The following is a 26,399-nucleotide window of genomic DNA, read 5'->3' as shown; positions in this document are numbered from 1 at the left end:
ATTATCACATTGGATTTTTTTTAAAATCCAGATATATTTATTAATTTAAATGAAACAGACATATAAAACTCTTTGGTTGAATAAAGAATTCAAAATTTTATTTTACCATATGTAGAAAGGGAAGAAAATTCCAAAACCTCCTCTAATTTAACAAAGAAGCTTCCCAAAGATATATACCTTTCAGAAAGCTTGAGATATCAATTTAAATAATATTATCAGGGCAAAACAGTTAAAAAATACAACAACCAGTAAGAGTTGTATGCTTTTAGCAGTTAAAGGTCACATTTCTCAGGACATGACAACTATTTGAAAACCCTGGATATCTTAAAAGATTTTTTTTTTTTGGACAGTTGACATTTCCAAGGACATTTTAGAAAGCAGCAGGATTATACATTTTCAGAGACATCTCCACACTGGAATGTAAAATCAGTGCTTTTGTATCGATCTCCATTCACCACTTTATCAGAACTGGTCCCTGAATAGTGTCTCCCTTACTGACTCTTTGTGAGCTTTGTTTCACCAGCAATGCAGACAGCATGAGCTTTCAGGGTTAAGCACTGGAATTCCATTAGGTAACGTTTTGATAGAGGGAAAAGCAGGTTTTAGAAGCTTAAAACTTTACAATATGGGAAAGAAAAAAGGCACAGAGAATTGCAACAAAGAATGTAAGGCATGTGATGTTTTGCATCTTCACTTCCATTTGTTGCCTCTTAAGCAGTAACTTTATCTTAAATTTCAACCTATAAAAGAACCCTTCCTGTGCAATCTTCGTATTTTTCGTATGTATTTCCAATGTTTATTACTCAGCATCCAAGTGAAAATATTTGTAATGCACCACCTATAGCACCATTTGATAAGTTTTACTGCTTCACTAAAAGGAGCCTTCTAGCATTTCTGTAACACCTTACATGATGTTTTACATCCCAGGATTTCTGAAAAGGCCATCCCTAAGTATGTGCCAATCTAATGTTACTTTCTTCTGGTTGTAGATTTGGTAAAGGACAGAAACACTCTTGATTTTTCAGGGATATATTTCTTGCCAGTGAGAGCTAGCTTAAGTGAAATCAAAAGCCATTTAATTATTTAGAGTATAATTCTATAGCCCATCTTTTCAGTGGTGAGCAGGTTTAGGAGAGTGGTCTTGTCATTACAAGGTTAGGTCTTTCATCACTCAAATAGAGCATATAGCCTCATTTGATGGCCGTGTTATTACCCAGAACCCTTGTGTTTTGCTTACATGAATGTGGTCAAACTTTTTCTTAGGAGAGTTTTCCTTATATCATTCTTAGGAAGGATGATATAACCTTTCTAGTTAGAGACAGGCCAATCATGTAGCAGCTTCAGGTAGGCACAGATTTTACAGATAAAATAGATATGTTTCTAACTTATCATACCTTCTTTCTTAAAGGTGGAAGTTTCCACTAGAAACTCATGCCTAGGGTATGATTGTAAACACTAATTTCCAACAATATAGTTCCCTTGTTAACGTAGCAAAATAATCCCTGGATTATTATTTTTAGTGGAGAACTGCCGGTTCCTTAAGTTTAGTCCAGAGTCATACTCAGAAATTTTAAGGGAGGATTTCACCTCTAATTGTCCAGTTTATCATACTGTGTGAAGGGCACTGTACTATTATAGGAATTTCTCCCTCAGTACTGTGTAGCATGTAAAAGTAGAACCAGCATTTTAAAACAAAATTCCAAGTATCATGAGTGTTAGCATGATGGTTAAAGGAATGTATTTTTATATCTTTGAGTCCTTACAGAAAAAAGCCCAGCCAGTAACTAGGTATGAGCTTCAGGGTTACCCAGTTCTTCAGAATACCGACTCCTTTTCCCCTTACAGTTGAGACTCAGTGACCTAATGAAAAAGATCCGGGGGAATACTCCAGAGCTATCAGTTACCAGAGTGGTTGCCCCACAGTCACACACTAGTGTGGTCATTAGGCCATTCTTGTTCATGGAGGTAAGAGAAATAACAATTCTTCCCAGACTCTGCATTGTATGAAGAGCTCTCAAATAAGAACTTTTAGTCACTTAAAAAAAAAAAGTTCCTGGCAGAAAGAAGCTATCAGTACAGCCTTAAATTTTTCATACTTTATCAATTTGAGAGAGAGCCAAGGCTGAGTGTTTATGTAGTGTAGGCAAAGACAGGTCTCATCTTTTATGAGACACACTACAACCTGAGACCCTCCTATAGACAGACAGGCAGGCTAACCACTTCCCTATAATTTCCTTTAGTTTCATCAGTTGTCTCATATGGGACTCCCTTTAAACAGGTCTGGGAGGTTTTTGGACAACTCTGGAACACCACTTGAGTTTTCCTTGTCTGCAGCCAGAGAAAGAGCCAGCCCTCCAAATAGTTCCAGGAGTGTACCATGAGGTTCCTGGAATTTATCAGAAATTTAAGTAGAAACTAAATCATTGATCCCTGTGCCCCCAGAGAAAAAAAAGTTATAGCAAAAAGCTGTTAAATGGGTGGTGCTGACATTTTCTTATAGGTCCAAGATGGAAGGCCTTACACTTTAAAAATCATATAAGCACTCAGCAGTTCTCAATAAGAACGGAGCAATGTTTTCCACTGATGAACCTTGATGTAAATCAGTTGTTAGACTTTACGTCTTGACACCATCCATCTGAGTTAACTGGTTGGGCTTCTCACAACTGTGATTAGAATATTTGACACACTTGATCCAGGCTTTGAAGTAATCTAACACAACATTATCTAGCACATCAGTGTTGGCCCTTGGGCGGCCACTGGGGAAGTATCAGAAATTTAGTTGGCCTACCATTAATATTTCACAAGGAGAGAAACCAAATCTTCTGTTTACTATAGATCTCATTGTCATATGAGCTGTAGGCAATGTGTCTAACCACTATAGTTGAAATATATACAAACTCTTGGGTTAGTTTATTTTTCAGAATTCTCTTTTGATGTTTGACTTTCTCTGCTGAATTCCAGTTCTATGGCATGAAGGCATTGATGAATCGTTAGGGTTTTACAAACTGCAGTTTGTTTGAAGACTTTTGCTGACACTCATGTCAGTTTTAACATATGGGTGTACTTCCACTCATCTGAAAAGGTAAACACAATTACTAAAGTTTTACATGCATAAAATCAATCTGAAATGGTCTGCAAGGTGGGAGGCATGAGCTGCTCTCTTTATTGTGACACTCCTGTACTCTGTGGGCCTGACACAGGGCAGCTCCATAAATACCATTGAACATATTGGAAAGTTTAGAGCATACTCATCATTCTTTATTATTTTTAGAATCCCTTCTGTGTGTGAGTCAATCCATAGTTATGCAAGCAAGATAAGAGTAAATTCTTTGGTGATGCCAAGCAGCTATTTAGGAAAGACTAAAGATAGGGTTAAAAAAATACCCTGCCAGTGTAGACTGGATTTGGAGCCTAGTTCTGAAGAAGGACAAAGTATTTTATGTCACGTGTGTAGGTCACAAATAAAGTGAGAGGTAAAAATTACCACTTTAAATGCATTAATGAAAAATTTAAGAGTGACAAATTGAGAATTCAGGAAGCTAAAAAAGATACGGAATAAACCTCAAGAGAGAAGTAAGTAATAATAATAGCACAAATTAATGAAATAGAACAAAGAAACTATAGAACATATCAGGAAAACCGAAGGCTTTGAAAAGAAAAATTTTATAAAAAGAATTTTTGTAGAAGTTCTTGTAGAACAGGCCTGACTAAGGAAAAAAGTGAAAACGTACCAATAAACAAAATAGGAGTAATTGGAAATACAGAGACAGTAAAATGTGTAAGAGACTATATTTAAATCTAATGAAATAGTAATTCTGTAGAAAAACTTAATTACCAAAATGGATTCACAAAGAAATTAAAAGCCTGAATAAACATATAACTATTAAAGAAATAGTAATCAAAGTGACACCTTTCAAATGACATCAGTCCCAGATTTTTTTAGGTACGTATTATCAGCACTTCAAGGAATAGAGGAAAAGCAACCAAGGTCCTTATATGAGATTAAATGTAACTTAAATAAAACCCCAATAAGGACAGAACAAGAAAAAAAGTATATATATCAATTTCACTTACGAATAGAGATGAAAAATATATTGTAGAAACTCACAAATCAATTTTTTAAATTGATGGTAGCTATTTTTAAAAAATAGAGACTAGGGGCTTCCCTGGTGGCGCAGTGGTTAAGAATCCGCCTGTCAGTGCAGGGGACACGGGTTCAAGCCCTGGTCCGGGAAGATCCCACATGCCGTGGAACAACAAAGCCTGTGAGCCACAACTACTGAGCCCATGTGCCACAACTGCTGAGCCCGTGTGCCACAACTGTAGCCTGCATGCCTAGAGCCTGTGCTCCGCAACAAACAAGCCACCACAATGAGAAGCCCGCACACAGCAACGAAGACCCAATGCAGCCAGTAAATAAATAGATAAATAAATTTAATAAAATAAATAAAAAATAGAGACTAATATTTAATAATATTTATCATTTAAGTCTCTAAATAATAGACTTAATATTTATTAATATTTTAATAATCCCAGGATTGTATGATTCAATACCAGAAAGATTAATACGAAATTAACAGATTAATGGTTTTTAAATAAAAACTATGACCATCTCAGATGCCAAGAAAATTATTTCAATACAATCTAATAACTCATTACAAAACCAAATCAGAAGTAGAAGGGAATTTTCTCTAACTTGATTAAGGGGATTGACAAAAACCCTATAACAAGCGTCATATGTAATGATCAAACTTTCAAAAGTATTCTCAGTAATTTCAAGACCAAGACACGGGTATCTACCAACCATATTTCTGTTCAACGCTGTAATGGAGGACCTACATTTCAATAAGAGAAAACAAAACAGAAATGGGAGTTATATGTATTGGAGAGAAAAGACTGAACTGTCTCTAATTGAAGGCAATATAATTGTCTACAGAGAAAATCCAAGAGAACCAACAAACTTTGAATTAAGGAGGCTTCAGCAAAGTTACAAAAGAAACATCAATAGTGTTCCTATAAGTAACTGGTTACAAAATGTTATTTAAAACAGCAATGAAAACTAATACCTATGAGTAATCTTCATGGATAAAATTATAAAAATAAAGAGATATGACTACATTTATAGATAGGAAGACCCAGTGCAACTTCTCCCCAAATGTGTCCATAAATTCAGTGTATTTTAAATCAAATCCAAACAGGCTTTTTGAGGGAACTTGAATAGTTGATCTTAAAGTTTTTATGGAAAAGCAAAAAGCCAGGAGTAACTAAGCCAAGAGTAACTACTTCCTCCTAAGAAGGAACAGTTGCCCTATCAGATATAGATACTAAGACCTATAAAGCTCTAGTAATTAAAACAGTAAGTATTAGTACAGGTATAAAGAAGAAAAAGGAACTAGGACTAGACAAAGTGAAAAGACAAGCCACAAAGTAGGAGAAGATATTCACCATCTCCAGAACTGAGGAAGATTAGTACTTTGAATATACCGTTGACAAAAAGACAACCAGATGGAAAACTGGAAAGATGGTATGAACAGGTAATTTACAGATGTAGAAACCTGAATAGCTAATGAGCTTATAAAAGATGCTAAATGTCACTAGTAGCCAAAGAAATTAAAATGATGAGATAATCACTTCACATTTGTCAAACTGACCAAAATTAAATATCCTAACAATAAATGAAATGTATTGGCAAAAGTGTGGGGAAAGGAGAACTTTAACACACTGCTGGTTGAAGTATAAATTGATACAGCCACTTTGCAGAGTAATTTTATAATAAAGAGCAAAGTTAAAACTTCTAAGACGTGGGCCCTGGAGAATCACACATATGCACAAGGAAATATATGACTCATTGTAACTTAGGTGTTTGCGAGTGAAAGTGTAGAAACGACCTAAATGTTCATAAGCAGGAGACTGGGTGGGTGGTAAATTATGGTAAATTTACACCATCGATTTCTATAAAGCACTGAAAATGGATGACTTAGGATGGGGGTTGGCACATTACTTACTGCCTATTTCTGTAAATGAGTTTATTGGCTCACAGCCATGCTCACTCCTTTACGTGTCGTCTGTGGCTGCTTCTGCATGGCAACAGAGATAAGTAGTCGGGACGAGGACTGTATGACCACAAAGCCTAAAGTAATTTACTGACCCTTAACAGAAATTTGCCAACCCCTAAACTCGAGCTACATGTATCAAGTTGTGTAAATGTCAAACATAATATATGAAAGATAGCTTATTGCAGAATAATGTGTGTAGTATAGAGTTTGAAAACATGCAAAATACCTTGATATTTATAGATGCCTCTATATGTATAATAGTGTAAAATATGCATTAGAATCAGCAACACTGAATACATGGTAGTGCTTTCCGTAGTGGAGGGAGCTTATAGAGGGGCTTCAACAGTTTTGATAATATTCTATTTCTTTAAGAAATGTGGAACAAGTAAAAATGTTAGGATTTGATAAGTAACTGGATCGTGAGACATGAATGTTGTATTAACTGTACCTTTCTGAACTTTAAAAAATACTCCACAATTTGAAAATTGGATATTTTCATCTGATGTGTTAATAATCACAAATTAGTAAGAATTTAATTAATGAGAATGCTCTTAATATTTTGTTTTTTAGTAAAGATTTTTTAAGCATTTTGTGTTAAAGTAACAGAAATGGAAGATTTCATACTTCAGTTTAATTTTTCCAGAGCATTGTTTTGCTTTTAAATTTTTTTATTATGAAAAGTTTCAAATGTGCAGAAAGGAATATTGTTTGTATGTACGATTTATTGACAGAAAGGCACATAAGAATAACTAAGAAGAGTAGCCTGAGCCTTTTTAGGTTTAGAATAATAATCAGGAAGGCTGAGGCCTGAGCTAAGAGGTGTAGTAAAAGCTAAGGACAATAAAAGGCCCTTTGTTCACAAAACAAAGACAGCAAAGAAATATTTGACCCAATGCATGATGTAAATGGTGTAATTTTTAAAATAACCAAAGAAAAGTAGGACTAGAAAAAATATATTATTGAAGAAAGAATACAACACCTCTTACTAACTAGCTGTGTAACCTTGCAGGGGTCATTTTAACTTGTCAGGGCCTCATTTTCTTAAGGATAGTGTGATGCAGTTAGTTTAAATGATCAAACTAGTCCCCTCCCACCTGTGATTCAATGTCTTCTTGACTCTTGTTTTCAATCCATTGTTTCTATCAAAAAAAATTATCATCCAACATAAAAAATAAATGTGGAATAGGGGACTTAAAGCTCAAGGTAGATGAAAAGTTCATAAACAGCACCTATTTCTTCAAGCCAGGAGTTCCTGTCTTCACTGTAAGCTAAACGCCTCAGGGTCTTCAAACTGGCCAGTCTTTTACTTGCCTCAGTCTTTGTACCTCCTGTTTCTTTCTTCTATACACTCCAACTTTAGGTTTGCTCCTGTGGCTCATGGTTGCTGCTTTTTCCAGGAAGTATTCCTGGAGTAGTTTAGGCAAATAGATGGATGGTGGAGCCTCTCGGTGAATTAGCCAACACCGGAGAAAAGCAGACTTTGTTGAGGAAATTGGTGTGTTTTATTTTGGACAGGAAATCTGATCAAGTGTCAGTGGGACATTCAAATAGAGATATGTAGTAGCTTCTTGAGCACACAGATCTGGAGATTAGGAGCGAGATCTAGGTTGAGAGTATAGATTTGGTATATAGTTTGGTTAGCAGCTTATACGTGGTAATTAAAGAGGAGAGTGTAGACTGGAAAGAAAAGGAAGCATCAAACCAAATCCTGAAGAAAATCAGCATTTGAGGGAGAAGGAAAAGAGAAGGAGAGAAGAAGATAGAAGAGTAGCCAGTGAAATTGGAGGAGAACTAGAAAAATATGACCCCATGGAAGCCAAGCATATTGAGTAGGATGAGGACTGTGAAGAGTGTTCATTCGATTTAATAACAAGTAAGTCATCGGTGGTCTTGGCAAAACACTTCCCGTGGATTGGTGACCCAGAACACCACTGGTTGAGGCAGGTTGAGGGGAGGATTGGAAACAGTGAATGTAGCCAGTTCTTACAAGAAGCTTTGCTATTCAGGAAGGATAAGGTGAAGCTGTAGAATCTTTTTGAGAGAAGTTATTAAATGCTAATGGAAAGGAGCTTGGAAAGAAGAAAGGGTTGAAGATAAGGCACCAGGGTGGTTAACTGATGGGATGTCCAGATAGAAGGATCACCTTCAGCGAAGATCCTGAAGATGTTGTGGCAGAGGAGATGAGGCGAATGAGGATGTGGGTGCAGTTGAAACTTCCATTTTAATGAGTTTTTCTCCTCGTTGAAGGTAGAGGGAATTATCTACTGAGAGCGAGAGGGGTAGTAAGTAGTGTTCTGGTAAGTACAAGGGATTTGAAATAGTTGCTATGGAGAATAGGAGGGAGAACAGCCTTGGAGAATAAAGATTGCTCATTAGAGACAAGGGAGAATTCTAAGTTGGAGACAGTAACATAGCAGTGGTACCATTTGCGTAGCTGTGTGATTTGTTTTTTTGTTCTGTTTTTTTTTTTTTTTTGCGGTACGCGGGCCTCTCACCGTTGTGGCCTCTCCCGTTGTGGAGCACAGGCTCCGGACGCGCAGCCTCAGCGGCCATGGCTCACGGGCCCAGCCGCTCCGTGGCATGTGGGATCTTCCCGGACCGGGGCACGAACCTGTGTCCCCTGCATCAGCAGGCGGACTCTCAACCACTGCGCCACCAGGGAAGCCCTGATTTGTATTTTTTTCCAAGCAGCTCCACCTGTGGCTAGATGGGAAGCCTTAGTGTTAGGATAGAGAAGGTGACTAACAGTTGGTTTCCTCCAAGTTGCCCTTTTGCTCAGTAGATGTGACAGAAGTATGGGACTTCTGTTAAGGAAGTTGGCAAGAAAGTTGTTGAAGAGATAGACCACGTAGTCTAAAACACGGGTCGGCTGACTACAGGCCAAATGTGGCCCACTGCCTGTCTTGTGTTTTTATACATTTTAAATGTTTACATAAGTACTTACATAATATCCATAATATGCCTCTTGGCTCACATAGCCTAAAATATTTAGTCTCTGGCCCTCTAAGAAAACGTTTCCTGACCTTTACCTAGACTAAAATAGGATTATAGTAAAAACAGGATGGGACTTACAGATAGCCAGAAAATAGAGGGTCCAAGGAACTTAAGGTCTCAGTAAAGTCCAAATATTAGGTACAATGGGACAACTGAGTGGGAAGGATAGGAGGTTGAAGTGAGACTCTTGTGAGTTAGATTCAGAGCTGGGGCAGCTGCAAGTGACAACCAGGTCCAGCTGTGGCCATGGTAGTCGGGGACCAAAGTAGAGGGGCTGTGACTGTCAGTGGAGTTGAGGTCAGGGAACTGAGAGCCCAAGCGGAGATATAAAGTCATCCAGGAGTGGAGGAAAGGGAGATTGGGAGCGTGCCATTCAGCCTGCCAATTTGGGATGGTTAATACAGTAACAGAATCAGATCCTTAAATCACATCTCTAAAGGCGAGGGAACCCCCACTGGAAGGCCAATCGTATGTTTAAAATTAAAAGAAAAAAGGGCATGGCATTTGCTTGAACAAGAACCACCCTTGTGGAAGAAGTGGCTGGTGAGTCCCCCCCCTCCTGGGGAGCGAAGACTGCTGCCTCGTCCTGCCCACCGTCTGCCACACATGGTGGGGTGTCACTCCAGGCCTCGCTTTCAAACCTGTAAGCTTCCGTGTCCGTTAAACCATTGATGTCTCTGTTGCTGACTCCGGCTCTGCTGTCTTGAGGCTGGGCAAGTACAGGGCTTCCAGGCCTGTGGGGTGCAGCCCAACTGCTGTGTTAGTAGATGAAAGCATAGCGTGTGATGCGTTGCCCAAGGAACTTGGGACCTGGTACTGGAAATTGGTTCCTAGGGCTGTCAGGTGTGTCTCACTGTTACTCATTTAGAAGAAGGAGGCCTCCATTGTTGCTTTAGGTCTGGAGGGCAGAACAGCACAAACAGGGTTTGTGGACATAGACATAGCTTTCCCTCAGCACGTGGGACAGAATCAGAATGACGCCTTCATCACTGCGGTCATTCTTACAGCAAGACCAGCTAGGTGGCAGTGTTGTTGAAGAGCTTCCTCATAAATGACCTTCAAGTCCTTTCTAATCCAAATTCTGTGATAATACAGGTGTGATACAATTTTTTCTAAAATATAAGAACAATCCATTTAATTTATGGATGACTTTTCACCTCTGATTCTTCTCATTTGCTTGTTATTGAGCACCCACCCTGTTGCAGGCACTTCCTAGGACTACAGAAAAGAGCGACGTCCCTCAGTATTGTTTACCCACAGGGACCTCTTCTGTAGCCGTTATTTCTTTATATGTGGGAAAGTGACAGCCATACTTTTACTTTTTTATATTTCCGCTTTTATCCTGACCTCAGGACCCCAGGTATAACATTGCTATCCACCAACATAAATACCTCATGGCATAAAATGGTTAAGAAAGCTAAATAAAGCTTTGCTACTCTGTCCTGGGGCTTGTACAGTAACGCCTCACATGCAGTGAGTTCTCAGCACGTGTTTTTTGAATTGAAATCTTCCATTTCTGTAATAGCATCACTTGCACCTTTAGGTAGAACTTGAATTTAATGTGGTGGTTTGTGTGTGTGCTTGTTTTTCGAGTAGCTGATGGATTTACAACTGAGCGACAGTAACTTTCGTCGACACATCCTGTTGCAGTATCTCATTTTATTCCAGTATCTCAAGGGGCAGGTCAAATTTAAAAGGTAAGTTAATATGGGTAGTAAATGGTTTATAAACAGCAGCAAAGAGAATGCTTACTGATGTATATTTTTATGTAGCGGGCTCATTTTGTGTGGAAGGCTCACCTCCCTGAAACATTTCATTTGCAGCAATATTAGATAATCAGGGGCTTTTGTTAGCTTAACAAGATGCTACGGTATTTGTTTTAGAGAAAAGGCATTGACTGTATCTGCTGCCAGTGTCTTTCTTGCTGAGAGCCTGGCATCCTGGGAGTTCTCAGTTGTCTTGGTGGGTGGTGATTTCCGTCATTCCTCACCTCACTCAGACCTTCTCCAAACCTGATTTGCAAACTCAGCCAATAATACTTTTTTCTCCAGGTGTGGGACTATCTAGGACATTAGAACTGAAAAAAATTAGGTAAAGCTTTGAAGCACGGAGGAGTTCTAGTTTCTTTGGGATTTCAGAAAACCTAATCAGGACCTCCGCTGTCAGTCTGAATACCTCCACCTGTAGGGCGGACTAGTCCCTCTTGTCCCACCTAAAACTGAAGCAGAGCTCCGTTACTGGATGGTATCGGAAGTTTGCAGAGCAGTGTTGTATTAGTTGTATAGAATGTGGCTTTCTACCTTCTGGTTTTGAATCCCACTTTCATCACCCACTAGCTGCAATTCAGCTTTCAGACTTGTAATTTTAAGATAACACATAGCAAACACTCAAAAATGCTATTTGTTATCCTTCTATCTGTTGTGGAGGTTTGGTATAGCATAGTAGAAATTGGAGGCAGACCTGGGTTTGAATGCACGCTTTATGGCTTGAGCCTCTGTAGTCTGTTTAATATATGCACATGTCCTTGTTTTGAGAATTAAATGAATAATGTGTGTAAATCCTGGCACATGGCAGTCTATCAGTATTCGTTGGATGGCTATAAACTATAGAGCACCTAGTACATAGTGAGAGCTGAATTGATGGCAGCTGTTAACAATTTGGGTCTGCCTTCAGCCTTCTCTAGAGTTTTGGGGGTTTCATTCATTGTATCTTGAATGCGTTTTAAAGGAACATAGTGTGACTTATTTGAATGTGCATCTTGGAGAGGAGTATGTTAACATTTTCTCTGAGGCTATTATCCCACATTGAACTTATTTTAGGAAACATTCATTGCTTTGTTCAGTGTTTCTTCAAGATGGTACATAAACCTTAAAATTGAATATACAATTCTTGTAACTCAAGCATGCTTTTATTGCTTTGTTTCCTAGTTCAAACTATGTTTTAACTGATGAGCAATCACTCTGGATTGAAGATACTACAAAATCAGTTTATCAAGTAAGTTCATCACGCAACAAACCCATGATTGAACAAAATGAAAATTTAGAATTTTCTTTGTTTCAGCCCCAAATAGGAAAATAAGGATAAAGTTAAGCTCAGGTACAAGACCACAAACACTTCTTGGTTCTCTGCCTACAAACCACTCCTATGATGCAGAAAGTTGTTGAAAGCTTAGTATATTCTTTCTAATCACAGCTACTATCTGAAAACCCCCCTGATGGAGAAAGATTTTCAAAGATGGTAGAGGTATGTGTTTTATATTTACATAGTCTTCTTAGCACCCAGTAGAGTTTCAAAGTCTTCATTATGGAAATGTAATTTCTTTGTTTTTCCCAGCATATATTAAACACTGAAGAAAACTGGAACTCATGGAAAAATGAAGGCTGCCCAAGTTTTGTGAAAGAAAGGTAAATATATACTCCTCTCAAGCAATATGAGAAAGGCTTTCAGAATACAGTTTGGTATGACTATTTTACATTATGTACAGATATGTGTAAATGTATTTCATATAAAAAATGTAAATTGTATTCCATAAAAATTACAACCATTTTGATATATTTCTATTTGACATTTTTATCTCAAATTTCTTGTCATTAACTTCTCAGAACAAACTGATCTGTTATTAATTATTGGGAAAAAAATGCTGTGTACCCACTCCTTGTAATTTGTCCCCTGGTGTGGCCTTTTTGTCTTCTCTCTGATGAGTGTAATAATATGAAACTTTCATATGAAGCTTTTTTAGGAAGAAAACAGTAACTAAATTTTCTTTTACATTAAACATTTGAAATTCCAGTATGTTTTGTTCACCACAGAACATCAGATACCAAGCCGACAAGAGTAGTACGGAAGAGAACGGCTCCAGAGGACTTCCTAGGGAAAGGACCCAACAAAAAAATTCTGATGGGAAAGTAGGTTAACCTGTCTCATAGGTGGGATGTTATCATAGAGGCTTTTATATTGTGAAAATATTACTGTAAGAACTCCCAAGGTTTTGTGTTTTTCCAGTTTTTTGTGTGTTTGGTATGTACACACATGACTAAAGCAAACCACACCCTATCAATCTGTAGGGTCCATCATGGATTCACGCATTGAGACAAAACTTAGTTTTTTGTCTCCTGCTTCCAAAATCCATGGCTCTAGGTTCTGCCATTTTTTCCATGTCACAGACAATACAATTGCTGTTAGATTAATCCAGCTTATTTCTAGTTGTTGCATGGTACTATAATCCTTTCATTTCTTTTACCTTCTAGTTAACTATTCATCGCGTTATACTGCACTTGAATATTTTTAGAAAAAAGTAGTGGTTATCATTATCATTAAAGGGAGCTCAGCTCAGCACTCTGTTATGACCTAGATGGGTGGGATGGGGGGGATGGGAGGGAGAGCCAAGAGGGAGGGGATATAGGTATACAGATTCACTTCATTGTACAGCAGAAACTAACACAACATCGTAAGGCAATTTTACTCCAACAAAAAAAAAAGAGAGAAAAAAAATCATTAAATATATGCTTATATAGAAAATTTGCTAAATGATTAAAACTCATCACCACCCCAAAATCCACTATTTAAGTATTTTTATAGTTTTAAGGTAGAAGAGAATGGTGTCCATAGAAAAATGTATTTATCTTTGTGTCTGTCTGTTTTGCAGTGAGGAGTTAACAAGGCTTTGGAATCTCTGTCCTGATAATATGGAAGCCTGTAAATCAGAGACAAGGCAGGTTTAAAATGTTTCATATGAAGTATTGCTTTTCTCAAATGTTAAACTAGAGTAGAATTTTGTCAGCTATAAGCAGAGCTCAAAAGAAATTTTAAAGTTTACTGTGGTTGACTTTGGCCCAGTAGAATATAGCTTTCCATAAAACACCTAGAAGTACTGATAAAATAATTATAGAAATCACAAAAAATAAAGATTTGCAAAAGAAGGGGGAACTAAAAACCAAAGTAAGAACTAATGCTGCCGGTTGCTTCTAGCTGGGGAGCAGTGCAAGTGATTCCCACATTGGGGAACCAGAGAACTTGGGTTTTAACGGTCACAAAAGGACAGAAAGTAAAGCCTTAGGACTGTACAAATATGTAACTGAGTTTCCCCCAAGTAAAGCTGAGGCCCTCAGTGCACACTATCTGTAAAGAAAAGGACACGGCGGGAGGAGGAGAGACTTGCTCACTGGCACAGGAAGCAAGGAGCTCATCCATTTCCACCTGAGATGTGGAGGAAAAGGAAAAAGTATTCCCTGAGAAATTATAACCACAGGTCTGCTGTCATGCCGTCTTAGAGTTTATACTACCAGCAGTATAAAGGAACGACCCTTAAGCTAAGAGGGTGAACTAAAAAGTCCCAGGCTGACAGAAAGCTTGTGGTGGGGTAGGGCGGCCACACCTTCAACCTAAGCCACACAAGGATTCTACAGGTAAGTCTGAAGATAAACTCACCATCCAAACTTAAGAAAACAATCTACCATGACTAAGAATCAGCAGACAGAAGAAGCAACTAAAAGGAACATGGCACTCTCAAAAAGGACCAGGCAAATTAGAAAAAACAAGTACTTCTTGTAGCAGTAAGAAAATATAGCCATTTTGTACAACACAAGGAATAGAACCAATATTCTGTAATAACTGTAAATAAGAACAGACATGATCCTCACTAGTTATTTTTTTAATGCCCAGGGAATATATGCCAACTTTGGAGGAATTCTTTGAAGAAGCCATTGAACAGGCAGACCCTGAAAATATGGTTGAAAATGAATTCAAGTAAGTAATGTTTCTCATGAACTAATTTCCCTAATATCTCTTAAGAACTGTATGTATACTAGAATGCTTATCAAGGCAGACAGTTGACAGCATAGTACTTTTTCTTTCAGCTGCGTTTATGTGCCAGCTTCACATTACTGCACGTCTTGATTTCAGTGACCATTCCCATCGACTAACAAGCATGACTTAGAGTCACGCTTGTGTCAGAAAAGTAGAAAAATCCCCCTTGAGCCCACCTCTATCACCTCTTTTCTCTGTTCCCCTTCAAATCACAGTATGTCCAACAGTGGTTGATAATTACTGCCTTCATTTCCTCAGCTCCTGTTCTCTGGGTCAGCCCATGCCTGTCTCCCCATCACTCCACTGAAATAGCTCTGATCATTTTTTGACCTCTCAGCAGCATTCTCCAGTTGATCTCTACCTGCTTAGATGTTGTTTTCTTCCCTTGACACCCATCTAACTGCACTCTCCTCCTGTTTTTCCCTTAGCCTCACTGTCTCAGTCTCCATTGCTGGCTCTCCATCTAACTCAAATTTTGTAGTAACTTCAGGAGTCAGTCTTAGCTGTATCTTCCAGGTGACACCACACAGCCCCGTGGTTTTAAATAGGCATTATGGCATAGTGATCCGAGGGCAAGGGCCCTCTCATCAGCCTGCCTAGGTCAGTCCTGGGACTCTACCACTTACTGGCTAGGCTTCTAAGGGCTAATTTAAACCCTTCTTTGCTTTGTTTCGTTATCTGTTAAACAGTAATAGTACCCATCTCACAGGGTTCTTCTGAGCATTAAATAAGATGGTTCACGTTGAACCACGCACTGCCTAGCGGTAGTTTTTCAGGTGCCAAGACTGTCTCAGAGGTAATGAGGCTCATTTATGAGCAGTGACTAATAAACTAGATTGCTACTCTAAGAACTTGTGGGGACTTCCAAGTCACTTACAAAAACTCTTAAGTGGAACAAATCTGTGCTCTGGATTCTCTGTAGCTTGCCTGTTTCCAAAACATTATCTTTAGAGTTTCTCACGTTTTTCTTACCTTACTGTATACCACCTATATTAAGGAACAGTTCGTGGATTCTGTTCTTGGTATCACTGCTTATGGTGTTGGCTACTGGATGTGTCCCTTTTAGTTTGGAGTAATTTTTATTCACTGAGGTTGATACTCAGCAAATTAAAGTTTAGATGTTATATAAATTTTTTAAAAAACAGATAAATTAACATGATGAAAACGGTTGGGTTTATAAAATATTCTGAAACTCACACCTGCAGATGGCATTGCCTGTTTGGATATCAAGTCTACCGAACATAGTGAACCTATGAGTATTTTTCTCTCTAAATGACCAGGGGGATGATCTGTCCTGCACACACAGCATCTAGCCAGTCCTGGACACATACTAATTGACTTAACTTAAAATGTATTTAAACTTTTTAAATTTAAAAACTGTTTGCTCTATATGAACCTGCCTCTTTGGACTCTGTTGGTTTCCATTTATAAGTGAACTGCTCACTGAGAGGTTCTTTAGGGCTGTGATCAGAATGAGAAGAACGGTGCCTTCAGCTACTGACCTGGGAGTATAGAATTTTGCCTGGTGAACTACATTAACTAGAAGGGAATATAGAAATAAATAAGTATAAATTACAAGACTATCTCTTTTTATAGGGCTGTGAACAATTCTAATTATGGTTGGAGAGCCCTGAGACTGTTAGCACGGAGAAGCCCTCACTTCTTTCAGCCAACCAACCAGCAGTTTAAAAGTTTGCCAGAATATCTCGAAAACATGGTAATAAAGCTAGCCAAGGAATTACCAGTAAGTAACACATCAGTTTTTACATCCTTTAGTTCGCGTTACCTTCTTTTTTTAAACTGCTATTGCTGTTTGAGCTAAGAGCTGAATTTAGCCTTTATCATGTGGGGGGAAAAAAAAATCCATAAACCCCCTTGTTTAGAATGAGAAAAAAATGCATTTGAGTATACATTTATAGGAAGTACATAAATAGATAAAGTAACTTTATATAAAAATTAACTTATTATACTTTAACTTATTTTTTCTGTGTGCCAATGCATTATACTTTATATAAAAATTAACTTATTATACTTTAACTTATTTTTTCTGTGTGCCAATGCATTATATTTTATCAAAGGTAGGGCCCATGGGGTAGTGTGGTAGGCAGCTTGGCCTATCTTTCTGCTCTTTTCCAATACAATATGGTAATAACTATACTGTATGCATAAATCTGAATAAAATTACTCAAAAAAAGTGTTAAGGACATGGCTGCTCCCCCAGTCTTCCCTAGACCATTGTTACCATATGCTGAGTACTTGCAAGTCATCTTACCATACTTCTTACTGGCTCCCTTCTTCCCAGGTTGGAATAAGAGTCTTTCCAACCTTCAGTCTTCCCCGCCCACCCCTCCTTCTCCAGGTTAACACTGTCCCACTGCGATCCTTACCTGACATTCACATTTAACACTCTCAAGGGTAAAGTTCTGGGCCCCGTAATTGGAATCTCGTACCTAAATAGAAAGTATGCCCACTTATCTGATTTTGGAAGTTGGCATTCTTTTAAAACATTCTTTTACTCATTTTAGCCTCCTTCTGAAGAAATAAAAACAGGTGAGGATGAAGATGAGGAAGATAATGATGCTTTACTGAAGGAAAATGAAAGTAAGAATTGAATTTTCTTGGCTATTTTACAAAATTGGAAAAGATTGGGGTTCTTTGTTGAGAGGTACGTTATTTGATCTACTTCTCAACTTCTACCATCTTTCTCAGCTGTTTCTTATAGTGAGGAATCTAAAACATTGCTTGATAATAACTTTTAAAATAGTACCTTTTATATAGTAAAATTTGGAAGTGTTGGGAAGAAAAGTACTTACATTTGAAGGCAACTCATACCTCTGTTAATTCTTGGGGTTTAGATTGAGGGCCACTGGTTTCAGAAGCCTTCCTAATTATAATAGAGGCAACAGCTTTAGCTTTGATTGAGTCCCTAATGATCATAAGAATGGTAATTCAACCCGTGGAGAGTACAAAAAGGAACTGTTTTACTTTTAATATAAAGCTTATTAAAGGTGACTAATATCTCAGTGGCCCCATATTCCGTTTTATATTTTGAATCGTACACATCCTCGTACTTTGTTCATAATTTATGTTTCCTGTGTTTTCTAGGTCCTGATGTTCGGCGAGACAAACCTGTAACAGGGGACCAAATAGAGGTATTTGCCAACAAACTGGGTGAACAATGGAAGATTCTGGCCCCCTACTTGGAAATGAAAGACTCAGAAATTAGACAGATTGAGTGTGACAGTGAAGACATGAAGATGAGAGCTAAGCAGCTGCTAGTCGCCTGGCAGGATCAGGAGGGAGTGCACGCGACACCTGAGAACCTGATCAATGCACTCAACAAGTCTGGGTTAAGTGACCTTGCAGAAAGTCTAACTAATGACAATGAGACAAATAGTTAGCTTTTTTTTTTTATTATTAAAACTGTGATAAGCTTTTGTTACCAAGCAGCATTTGATAAGAGGTTCACTGGTTTTGGTAAACAATAAACATTTTTATAACAGTTGTACAGTTGGCTGGTGCTCCAAGAACAACAGAACGCATGGTGGCTCTTGATGACTGACCTCAGGGTCTGGGGGGACAAGGGGGTAGGTTGGGAAATGGCCAAAGTAAAGTGACCTCAAGGTCACATAATATTTTTGTTAATTAAACATTTATAAAGTCAGTAAGCAATATTTAGGGGCATGGTGTTTCCTAAGATACACTATGCCAAACTGGTTTCCTGCATTCCATTAGCAGTTACAGAATTTAACTTGCTATCCTGAACATCCCACAGTAATACTTTCTGAAACTATATGACTGCTCTAGTCTCATCTATGCTTTAAAGCAGAGGATCAGCAAACAATGGTCTGTTTGTCACCTCTTTTTATAAGTAAAATTTTAATGGTACACAGCCATGCTGATTCTTTTAAGTACTGTCTATGGCTCCTTTCATGCTACAACAGCAAAGTTACATAGTTGCAACAAAGACTTATGGTCTGCAAAGCTTAAAACATTTTTAAAATACCTGGCCCATGGCAGAAAATATTCTCCAACCCCCAACTTTAAAAGAAATGGGGTGAAGTCTAAAACGTAGTTCATTTAGCCTTAGAGAACTTATTTTAAGCTCTCAAGTCATTAAAATAGGGGTACATACCTCAGGGATTGTTGTGAAGTTCAAATGAGATGTATGTGAAAGCATCCTACAAACAGCAAAGCACTATGTAGTCATCATGGCTGGAGACAGTTTCCATTCCCACGTAAGTTACCCTTTAGGGCGCTACGGTCATTGTTTTGAATCTGGAAGGAGGGCTAAGTGCCTGTCACTAAAAATATTCTTGCTGGGGCTTCACCTCACTAGTCCAACAGTGATCCAGCACAGCTCTAATATCAAAAGGGCCTCAGTGCGAGGGGCACAGCACATAAGGCACGCTCAGGAATCAATCAAGACATTTTCTTGCTTATTCTCTCTTTTCAAAGATCTTATATGAAAGGCTGAATTCTAAAATAGCCTAAATAGTTTAAAACAACACTAGTATAAGTCCGATTTCTTATACTTTATAATGCTTTTCTGGATCAAATAAAATGAAGTGTTTTGTAATGACAGTTAAGGAATTATAATTTAAAATGCTAATTCCATACAAGGCTTATATACTTTGTTCTAACCCTACCTGATCTAGTAGCTACAGCATCCTCCAAATCGTAAAATCTGAATTCTAATTCCTAAATTGGTGTCCTCAAAATTGTTCAGAACAAAATTAGTGAATAAAAAAACTTCACAAATTTACAAGCATCACACCAATATATAAAAGAATCATTACAATTCTTATGGTCTCATCCTCCCTATTCTATTCTATACCACCTCCAAGGCAAAAGGAGTACTGACTGCCAATTATTAAAGTTTAGCTGAAGAAGCTATTTACAAATAAATTTTCCTGAAATGCTTATTTTATCCCCTAGTGTTCTTAGATTATATTACATTGTTCAAACTTGAGAGGAAATGGCCATTATTCTCTAAGAATCTTATAGTTATCACTACTATGCTCTGCAGAGCATTAAAACAGCATAAGCAAATATGAGATTTCACGATAATCCCCAAAACTTTATTATAAATATCTAACTCAAAGGAAATCAGACAAGTCAGCTGATATTCTATCCTTTTGCAACCAAGCAAGGCTCCTAAAACAAAAATGAATTGACTAGAGTATTAAAATGGAAGAAACATACCATATATTGAGATATCTCATACTCTGGTATTTCTACCATCACTTTAAAAATCATTGGTACTAAATTTTGATAGACATTAAGAATTTGGGAGTTGACAGGGGAGTAGAAATAAACACCCAACTGAGCCAAGGAACAGATCTGATAACATGGTTGCATTCAGCATCCAAAGAACTCCATTACTTTTACAACTCTATTCCTTTTTAAACAGAATATTATGCTAGCAGGCAAAGACTATTTTTAAATGGATGCTTAAGAGCATAGTTAAACTAACCATCTGCAGAAACTAATAGTAGTAAACATATCTGAACTTCAGCCAAGCTCCAACACTCAACAGACAAAAGACTTGAGGTCAAACGCTGTTAGTCCCTCTTTGTTTTGTTTTTTTATTAAATATCCTAATTTTCTAAAAATAAGCAACCGGAGCTTGTCAACATTATTTTTAAGGTTGATTACTACAAAACCATTGCAAAGTTAAATGTACAAACCTAGTACATCAGAGACACAGTAATAAATGTATAATCAAATGTACTATTATTGATCACAATTTATTTTAAAGTCATGAGAAGCCAGCAACAGTCAGGCTGGACAAACACTTGATTGTACCCATGTTTCCATGGGATGGGGACAGCAGCACTGAGTTACACAATGAGATCAACACTTAACTTCCTTTCCACCGTCCTGGCAAAATTTTTGTTAGATAATGCAAAGGATGGGCAGCTACTGAATCACTGGTGGTTTGAACCATGCAAAAACAACAAATAATAGAGTAATAGGTGTGCAATAAACAGCTGATTGCTGAATCTTGGGCTGAAAAAGACAGGAAGAAAAATTACCACAGAAGGTAATGGTTGAAAGGCATTTCAGCTCATAATTTTTAAAAATTAATCCAAGAAATAAGCTTTTTAAAAACGTCTTCCTGTCACTTTTATATAGGGCAGCACAGTCCAAAGGCAATTTTCTCTTTTCTGTTATTTTTTAGGTCGATAACACAGAGTGGTCTGCTTCTGCCCTCTTTTGTTCCACATGAGGGGAAACATGTAAAACCACCTAAAAATCTTCCTTTAAAGCTCTGGGTTATAGAAATGATCAACAAACAACATTTATTTCACACCTAAGCATAAATAGCTAAAATGAAGATTACTGTTCACTTTCCTCTTCCATTATTTCAATTCTGCGAGGCCCATAGAGTAGAACATAAGCTATATGCCAGTCTCCACCACCAGAAAGCCTCAAGATATCCTCTGGTGTCACGATGCTGACCTTATCATCATCAAACTTAATCCATTCATCTAAAGTGCAAAAGAGAAGAATGAAATTAATCTCATATATGATTTTTTCAGAGTTCCATTGCAAAAGAGGTACTGAGTAATTTTATGTACAGTAGTATTCCATCTGCCATACCAACAGTTCTCAAAGAGTGGTCCAGGGACTACTCAGGTTCAAGATCTTTTCAGGGGTTCCATGAAGGTTACAACCATTTTTATAACACTCCTAAAGCATTATTTCCCTTTTCCCCCTCATTCTGTGAAGTGTGCTTTGGAATTCTCCAGAGGTTACACAATGTGTGATAAAGCAGCAGACTGAAGGCAAAAACAGGAGAATCCAGCTGTCTCCTATTAAGCCTAACAAAACAGACTTAGAAAAATGTAAATCAATATCATTTTTTGCCTTTTTTTGTTTTGGAAAAGATTGTAATTTTTATTTTGAAAATGTTATTTATGTTAATATGTAATGACTTCATTACTGTCAGTTTTAAAAGAATTAACTTTTCAGTTTTAATTTCTATTATAGTAAATATTAAGAGATAATCCTCATAAACAGAAGCTCTCTGGGATCCTCAATAATTTAAGAATGCAAAAGGAGTTCTGAGATCAAAAAGTTTGAGATCAAAAAGTTTGAGAACAAATGTGCTAAAAATCTAAACAACTTATCAAAATAGTATGGAACAATTAAAAAAAAAAACAATCTTTACCTTGTTTCCTTTTCACCCATGATACATAATGACCTGAAGAGCTAGATCTTCCCTGATGTGTTAGCACTGCTTGTAAGTCATAGTATCCACAATTATTGGAGCCAATGTCTAAAGAAAGATGTAAACCCAGTAATATTAGAAATGAACAGATATGTGCTTTCTCAAGCTAAGTAACAAGCAAGAACAACTCAAGTTTAGCCTAGAGAAGTACTACTTTATTGTTAAAATCCACTAAGATACTACTGTCCAATTAAAGGTTCATGAAAGATGTTTTAAGCAGTATGCTACCATTCATAGAACATATATTCACTAAAAAGTGATTTTTTTACTATCTCATACTAGAGTAAATTATAAGAAACAACTTTTTTTTAAAGCACAGTACCTGAAAAAAACAGATATGTGGAAAGACAGTAATTTTACCTTAAAAAAAAGAACACTACACACAGTAAAAGTCAACTGAAATGAAGATTTCACTTACCATCAGCAAAAGAAAAGGGTTCATACTTAACTTCTTTTGGGGGACTACTCTTTTTGTCACTCTGAGGGGAAAAAAATTTTAATTTTAAGTTTTCATGATATTGGAAATAAAATTTATATTCTCAATGAGTATCCATCTCCACAAATATTTACTGTCTATAATGCAAATCACCAAGGCAAGACAAAGAAAAAATATGATCTGCCTTACAAATTGCTCAAATGATACAGTTACAGTTAACATAAAGCTATAAACCCAAAAGTTCTACTCTTTAACAACATACAGTCTCATATGTATAGTAGGAGATCCTGATTACAGAACCAACTTCAAAGCACTAAACCTAGAGCACACCAGTGAATACAGAGTACAAGTAAACACTGCTCTAGGGTAAAAAAAGAAAACCCAATTCTGCAACTTTTCCAGAATACTATCAAACCATATAGGTGAAGATAAAAGAAAACCTGCCTCAAAAAAACAAGTCGAATTACTGCAATTAATATTATATCTACTAAGCCACGGCCACCTGCCACTTCAGCTCAAATGAACTAAAATATTTAATTCAGCAAATATTTACCTAAATTAAGAGGCATGATTTACAACTTTAAACAAGGATACTTCAGTGGGAACTCTCTTGCCTCAACCCATTTCAGTGTGTAATATAAAAACAACTAAGCAGGGGCTTCCCTGGTCACGCAGTGGTTAACAATCTGCCTGCCAATGCAGGGGACACAGGTTCGAGCCCTGGCCCAGGAAGATCCCACATGCCGCGGAGCAACTAAGCCCGTGAGCCACAACTACTGAGCCTTCACTCTAGGGTCTGCGATCCATAACTACTGAAGCCCACGTGCCTAGAGCCCGTGCTCCACAGCAAGAGAAGCCACCACAATGAGAAGCCCGCGCGCCGCAGAGAAGAGTAGCCCCTGCTCGCCACAACTAGAAAAAGCCCGCGTGCAGCAACAAAGACCCCAACACAGCCAAACATAAATAAAATTAAAAAAAAAAAACTTACTTAGGCATATGGACACAAAGTTCTTGAAGACTATAATGATAATGAAGACAATGCAAGCAGTTTAAAAGATAGCTAAAGTGACAAGAAGCCAAAGGATCTTACAACAAAGAAAGGCAATTAGGTCAACCATTCCTTTATATATTTTTAACACCTAGAGCAACCCAAAAAAGGCTATACAAAGAAACACATTAAAAAGCATTACACATGAGTTTCCCTGGTGGTGCAGTGGTTGGGAATCCGCCTGCCAATGCAGGGGACATGGTTTTGAGCCCTGGTCCGTGAGGATCCCACATGATGTGGAGCAACTAAGCCCATGTGCCACAACTACTGAGCCTACGCTCTAGAGCCCGCGAGCCACAACTGCTGAGCCCGTGCACCACAACTACTGAAGCGCGAAAGCCGTAGAGCCCACGCTCCACGATGAGAGGCCACTGCAGTGAGAAGCCCGCGCACCATAGCAAGGAGTGGCCCCTGCTTGCCGCAACTAGGGGGAGCCTGTGTGCAGCAACGAAGACCCAATGCAGCCAAAAATAAAATAAATTTTTTAAAAACCAAATTTTTCAAAAAAAATTATACATAAACTAGAATTCTAAAAAATGTTCATGTAACCTACAAGAAGGGAAAACAGAAACAAAAATCAGAACAAACAGCAAAATATAAAATAGATTCAAACACTAACATATTAAGAATTACATGAAATATAAATGGTCTAAATGTACCAATAAAAAGACAGAGGTTAACACAGGATTAAAAAACATGACCCAACTATATGCTGTCTATAAAAAACTACCTTCAAATATAGCATGGGCAAATTTAAAGTAAAAGAATGGAAAAAGGTGTATCATGCAAACATTAACAAAAAGAAAGCAGCAGAGGCAATATTAATATCAGATAAAGTAGACTACAGAACAAAGAAAATGACCACAAACCGAGATGGACACTGCATAATAATCAAAGAATCACTCCACCAAGAAGACAGAGCAATCCTAAATGTGTATGCACCAAATAACAGTTACAAAACATGAAAAGCAAAAAGCTAACAGAACTGAATTAATGGAGAAACATACAAATCCACAATTTTAGTTGAAGATTTCACTACTCCTCTTTCAACAGCTGACAGAAAAACAGGAAGGTTACAGGAAAAAGCAACAACACCATCAACCAACTGGATCTAATCAACATCACATAATACTCCACTCAACAACCGTAAAATACACATTCTTTTCAAGTGCCCATGGAACATTTACCAAGATAGATCACATCCTGAGCCATAAAGCAAACCTCAACAAATTTAAAGGAATTTAAATCACATGAGGGTGTTTTCTCACCACAATCGACTCAAACTAGAATCAGTAACAAAAAGATAACAGGAAATTTTCCAAACACTTGTATATTAAACAAGACATTTCTAAATGATCCAAGGTCAAAGAGAAGTCTCAAATTTTTTAAAAATACAAGAAACATAATGAAAATGGAAATGCAATACAACAATTTGTAGGACACAATCTGAAAGCACTGCTAAGAGGAAATTTACAACACTAAATGCACACATCAGAAAACAGGAAGTCTGAAATAAAAGATCTAAGTTCCCACACCATAAGGACCTAGAAAAAGAGGAGGAAAATAAACCCAAAGCAAGCAGAAAACAAGAAATAACAAGAGTAAAAATCAATAAAACGAGATGCAGAAAAATAGAGAAAAATCAATGAAACGAAATGCTAGTTCTCTGAAAAGAGCAATAAAATTGACAATCCTCTAGCAAGACTGACAAAGAGAAAAAAAATAGACACAAATTTACAATATCAGGAATGAAACAGGGGACAGATATCGCTACACACCGTGCTAACATCAGAATAATCATCATCCTAGGAACAACTCTGCACACATAAAATTGACAAGCTAGATGAAATGGATCAATTCCACGAAACGACAAACTACCAAAACATACCCAATATGAAATAAATTTCAATAGCCCATAACTATAAAGTTGAATTTTTAATTTAAAGACTCCTGAAAAAGGGCTTCCCTTGGTGGCGCAGTGGTTGAGAGTCCGCCTGCCGATGCAGGGGACACGGGTTTGTGCCCCAGCCTGGGAAGATCCCACATGCCACGGAGCAGCTAGGCCCATGAGCCATGGCCGCTGAGCCTGCGCATCCGGAGCCTGTGCTCTGCAATGGGAGAGGCCACAACAGTGAGAGACCCGCGTACCACAAAAAAAAAAAAAACAACTCCTGAAAAAGAACTCTGCAGGCCAAGACTGTCTGACCAAGACAATTCTACCAAACGTTTAAAAGAGAACTAACACCAATTCTACACAATCTCTTTCAAAAAAAATAAGAGAAAAAAACAGCTAATAAACCAATTCAGGAGAGTAGAGGATGTAAGATCAATATACAAAAATCAACTGCAATGAATGCAAAAATGAAATTTTTAAAAACTATGCCATTTACAAAAACATCGAAAAGAATAAAATAGTTACAAATAAATTTAACCAAAGTACAAGAAGTGGACTTTCCTGGTGGCTCAGTGGTTAACAATCTGCCTGCCAATGCAGGGGACACGGATTCGAGCCCTAGTGTGGGAGGATCTCACATGCCGTGGAGCAACTAGGCCCGTGCGCCACAACTACTGAGCCTGCACTCCGGAGCCCACGAGCCACAACTACTGAAGCCCGCACGCCGCAACTACTGAGCCTGTGAGCCACAACTGCTGAAGCCTGCACGCCTAGAGCCCATGCTCCGCAACAAGAAAAGTCACCACAACGAGAAGCCCGCACGCACACCACACAAAGAAGAGCCCCCAGTCACCGCGCGCGACCAGAGAAAGCCTGCACCAGCAACAAAGACCCAACACAGCCAAAAATTAATTATTTTTTTAAAAAAA

The 26,399-nt window shown here is 37.8% G+C and overlaps 2 protein-coding genes across 5 annotated transcripts in view; one reads left to right on the top strand and one right to left on the bottom strand.

Moving 5' to 3' along the window:
• Window positions 1–19,637, top strand: part of THOC1 (THO complex subunit 1) — a 42,971-nt gene extending 23,334 nt beyond the window's left edge. For 2 of the 3 annotated variants that reach the window (XM_030842606.2, XM_060310832.2), the window contains 10 exons: window positions 10,647–10,747; window positions 11,978–12,044; window positions 12,243–12,293; window positions 12,384–12,454; window positions 12,860–12,955; window positions 13,696–13,761; window positions 14,712–14,795; window positions 16,452–16,599; window positions 17,381–17,456; window positions 17,961–19,637. In XM_030842606.2, the coding sequence (XP_030698466.1) occupies window positions 10,647–10,747; window positions 11,978–12,044; window positions 12,243–12,293; window positions 12,384–12,454; window positions 12,860–12,955; window positions 13,696–13,761; window positions 14,712–14,795; window positions 16,452–16,599; window positions 17,381–17,456; window positions 17,961–18,256 (1,056 nt within the window). In that variant the 3' untranslated portion in view covers window positions 18,257–19,637. The remainder of the gene's footprint in view (window positions 1–10,646; window positions 10,748–11,977; window positions 12,045–12,242; window positions 12,294–12,383; window positions 12,455–12,859; window positions 12,956–13,695; window positions 13,762–14,711; window positions 14,796–16,451; window positions 16,600–17,380; window positions 17,457–17,960) is intronic. The other variant, XM_060310831.1, reaches the window with a different exon arrangement.
• Window positions 19,638–20,586: 949 nt separating this feature from the next.
• The window catches only part of USP14 (ubiquitin specific peptidase 14), a 46,644-nt gene continuing 40,831 nt past the window's right edge, over window positions 20,587–26,399 (bottom strand). For both annotated transcript variants that reach the window (XM_030842608.3, XM_060310833.2), the window contains exons 14-16: window positions 22,511–22,571; window positions 22,033–22,140; window positions 20,587–21,349 (exon numbers count right to left, since the gene is read on the bottom strand). In XM_030842608.3, the coding sequence (XP_030698468.1) occupies window positions 21,198–21,349; window positions 22,033–22,140; window positions 22,511–22,571 (321 nt within the window). In that variant the 3' untranslated portion in view covers window positions 20,587–21,197. The remainder of the gene's footprint in view (window positions 21,350–22,032; window positions 22,141–22,510; window positions 22,572–26,399) is intronic.

Source organism: Globicephala melas, chromosome 13 (genome assembly GCF_963455315.2).
Source record: "Globicephala melas chromosome 13, mGloMel1.2, whole genome shotgun sequence".
Classification (NCBI taxonomy): domain Eukaryota; kingdom Metazoa; phylum Chordata; class Mammalia; order Artiodactyla; family Delphinidae; genus Globicephala; species Globicephala melas.
Note: the sequence above shows the minus strand (reverse complement) of the source record. Positions and strands in the feature narration are given on the sequence as shown.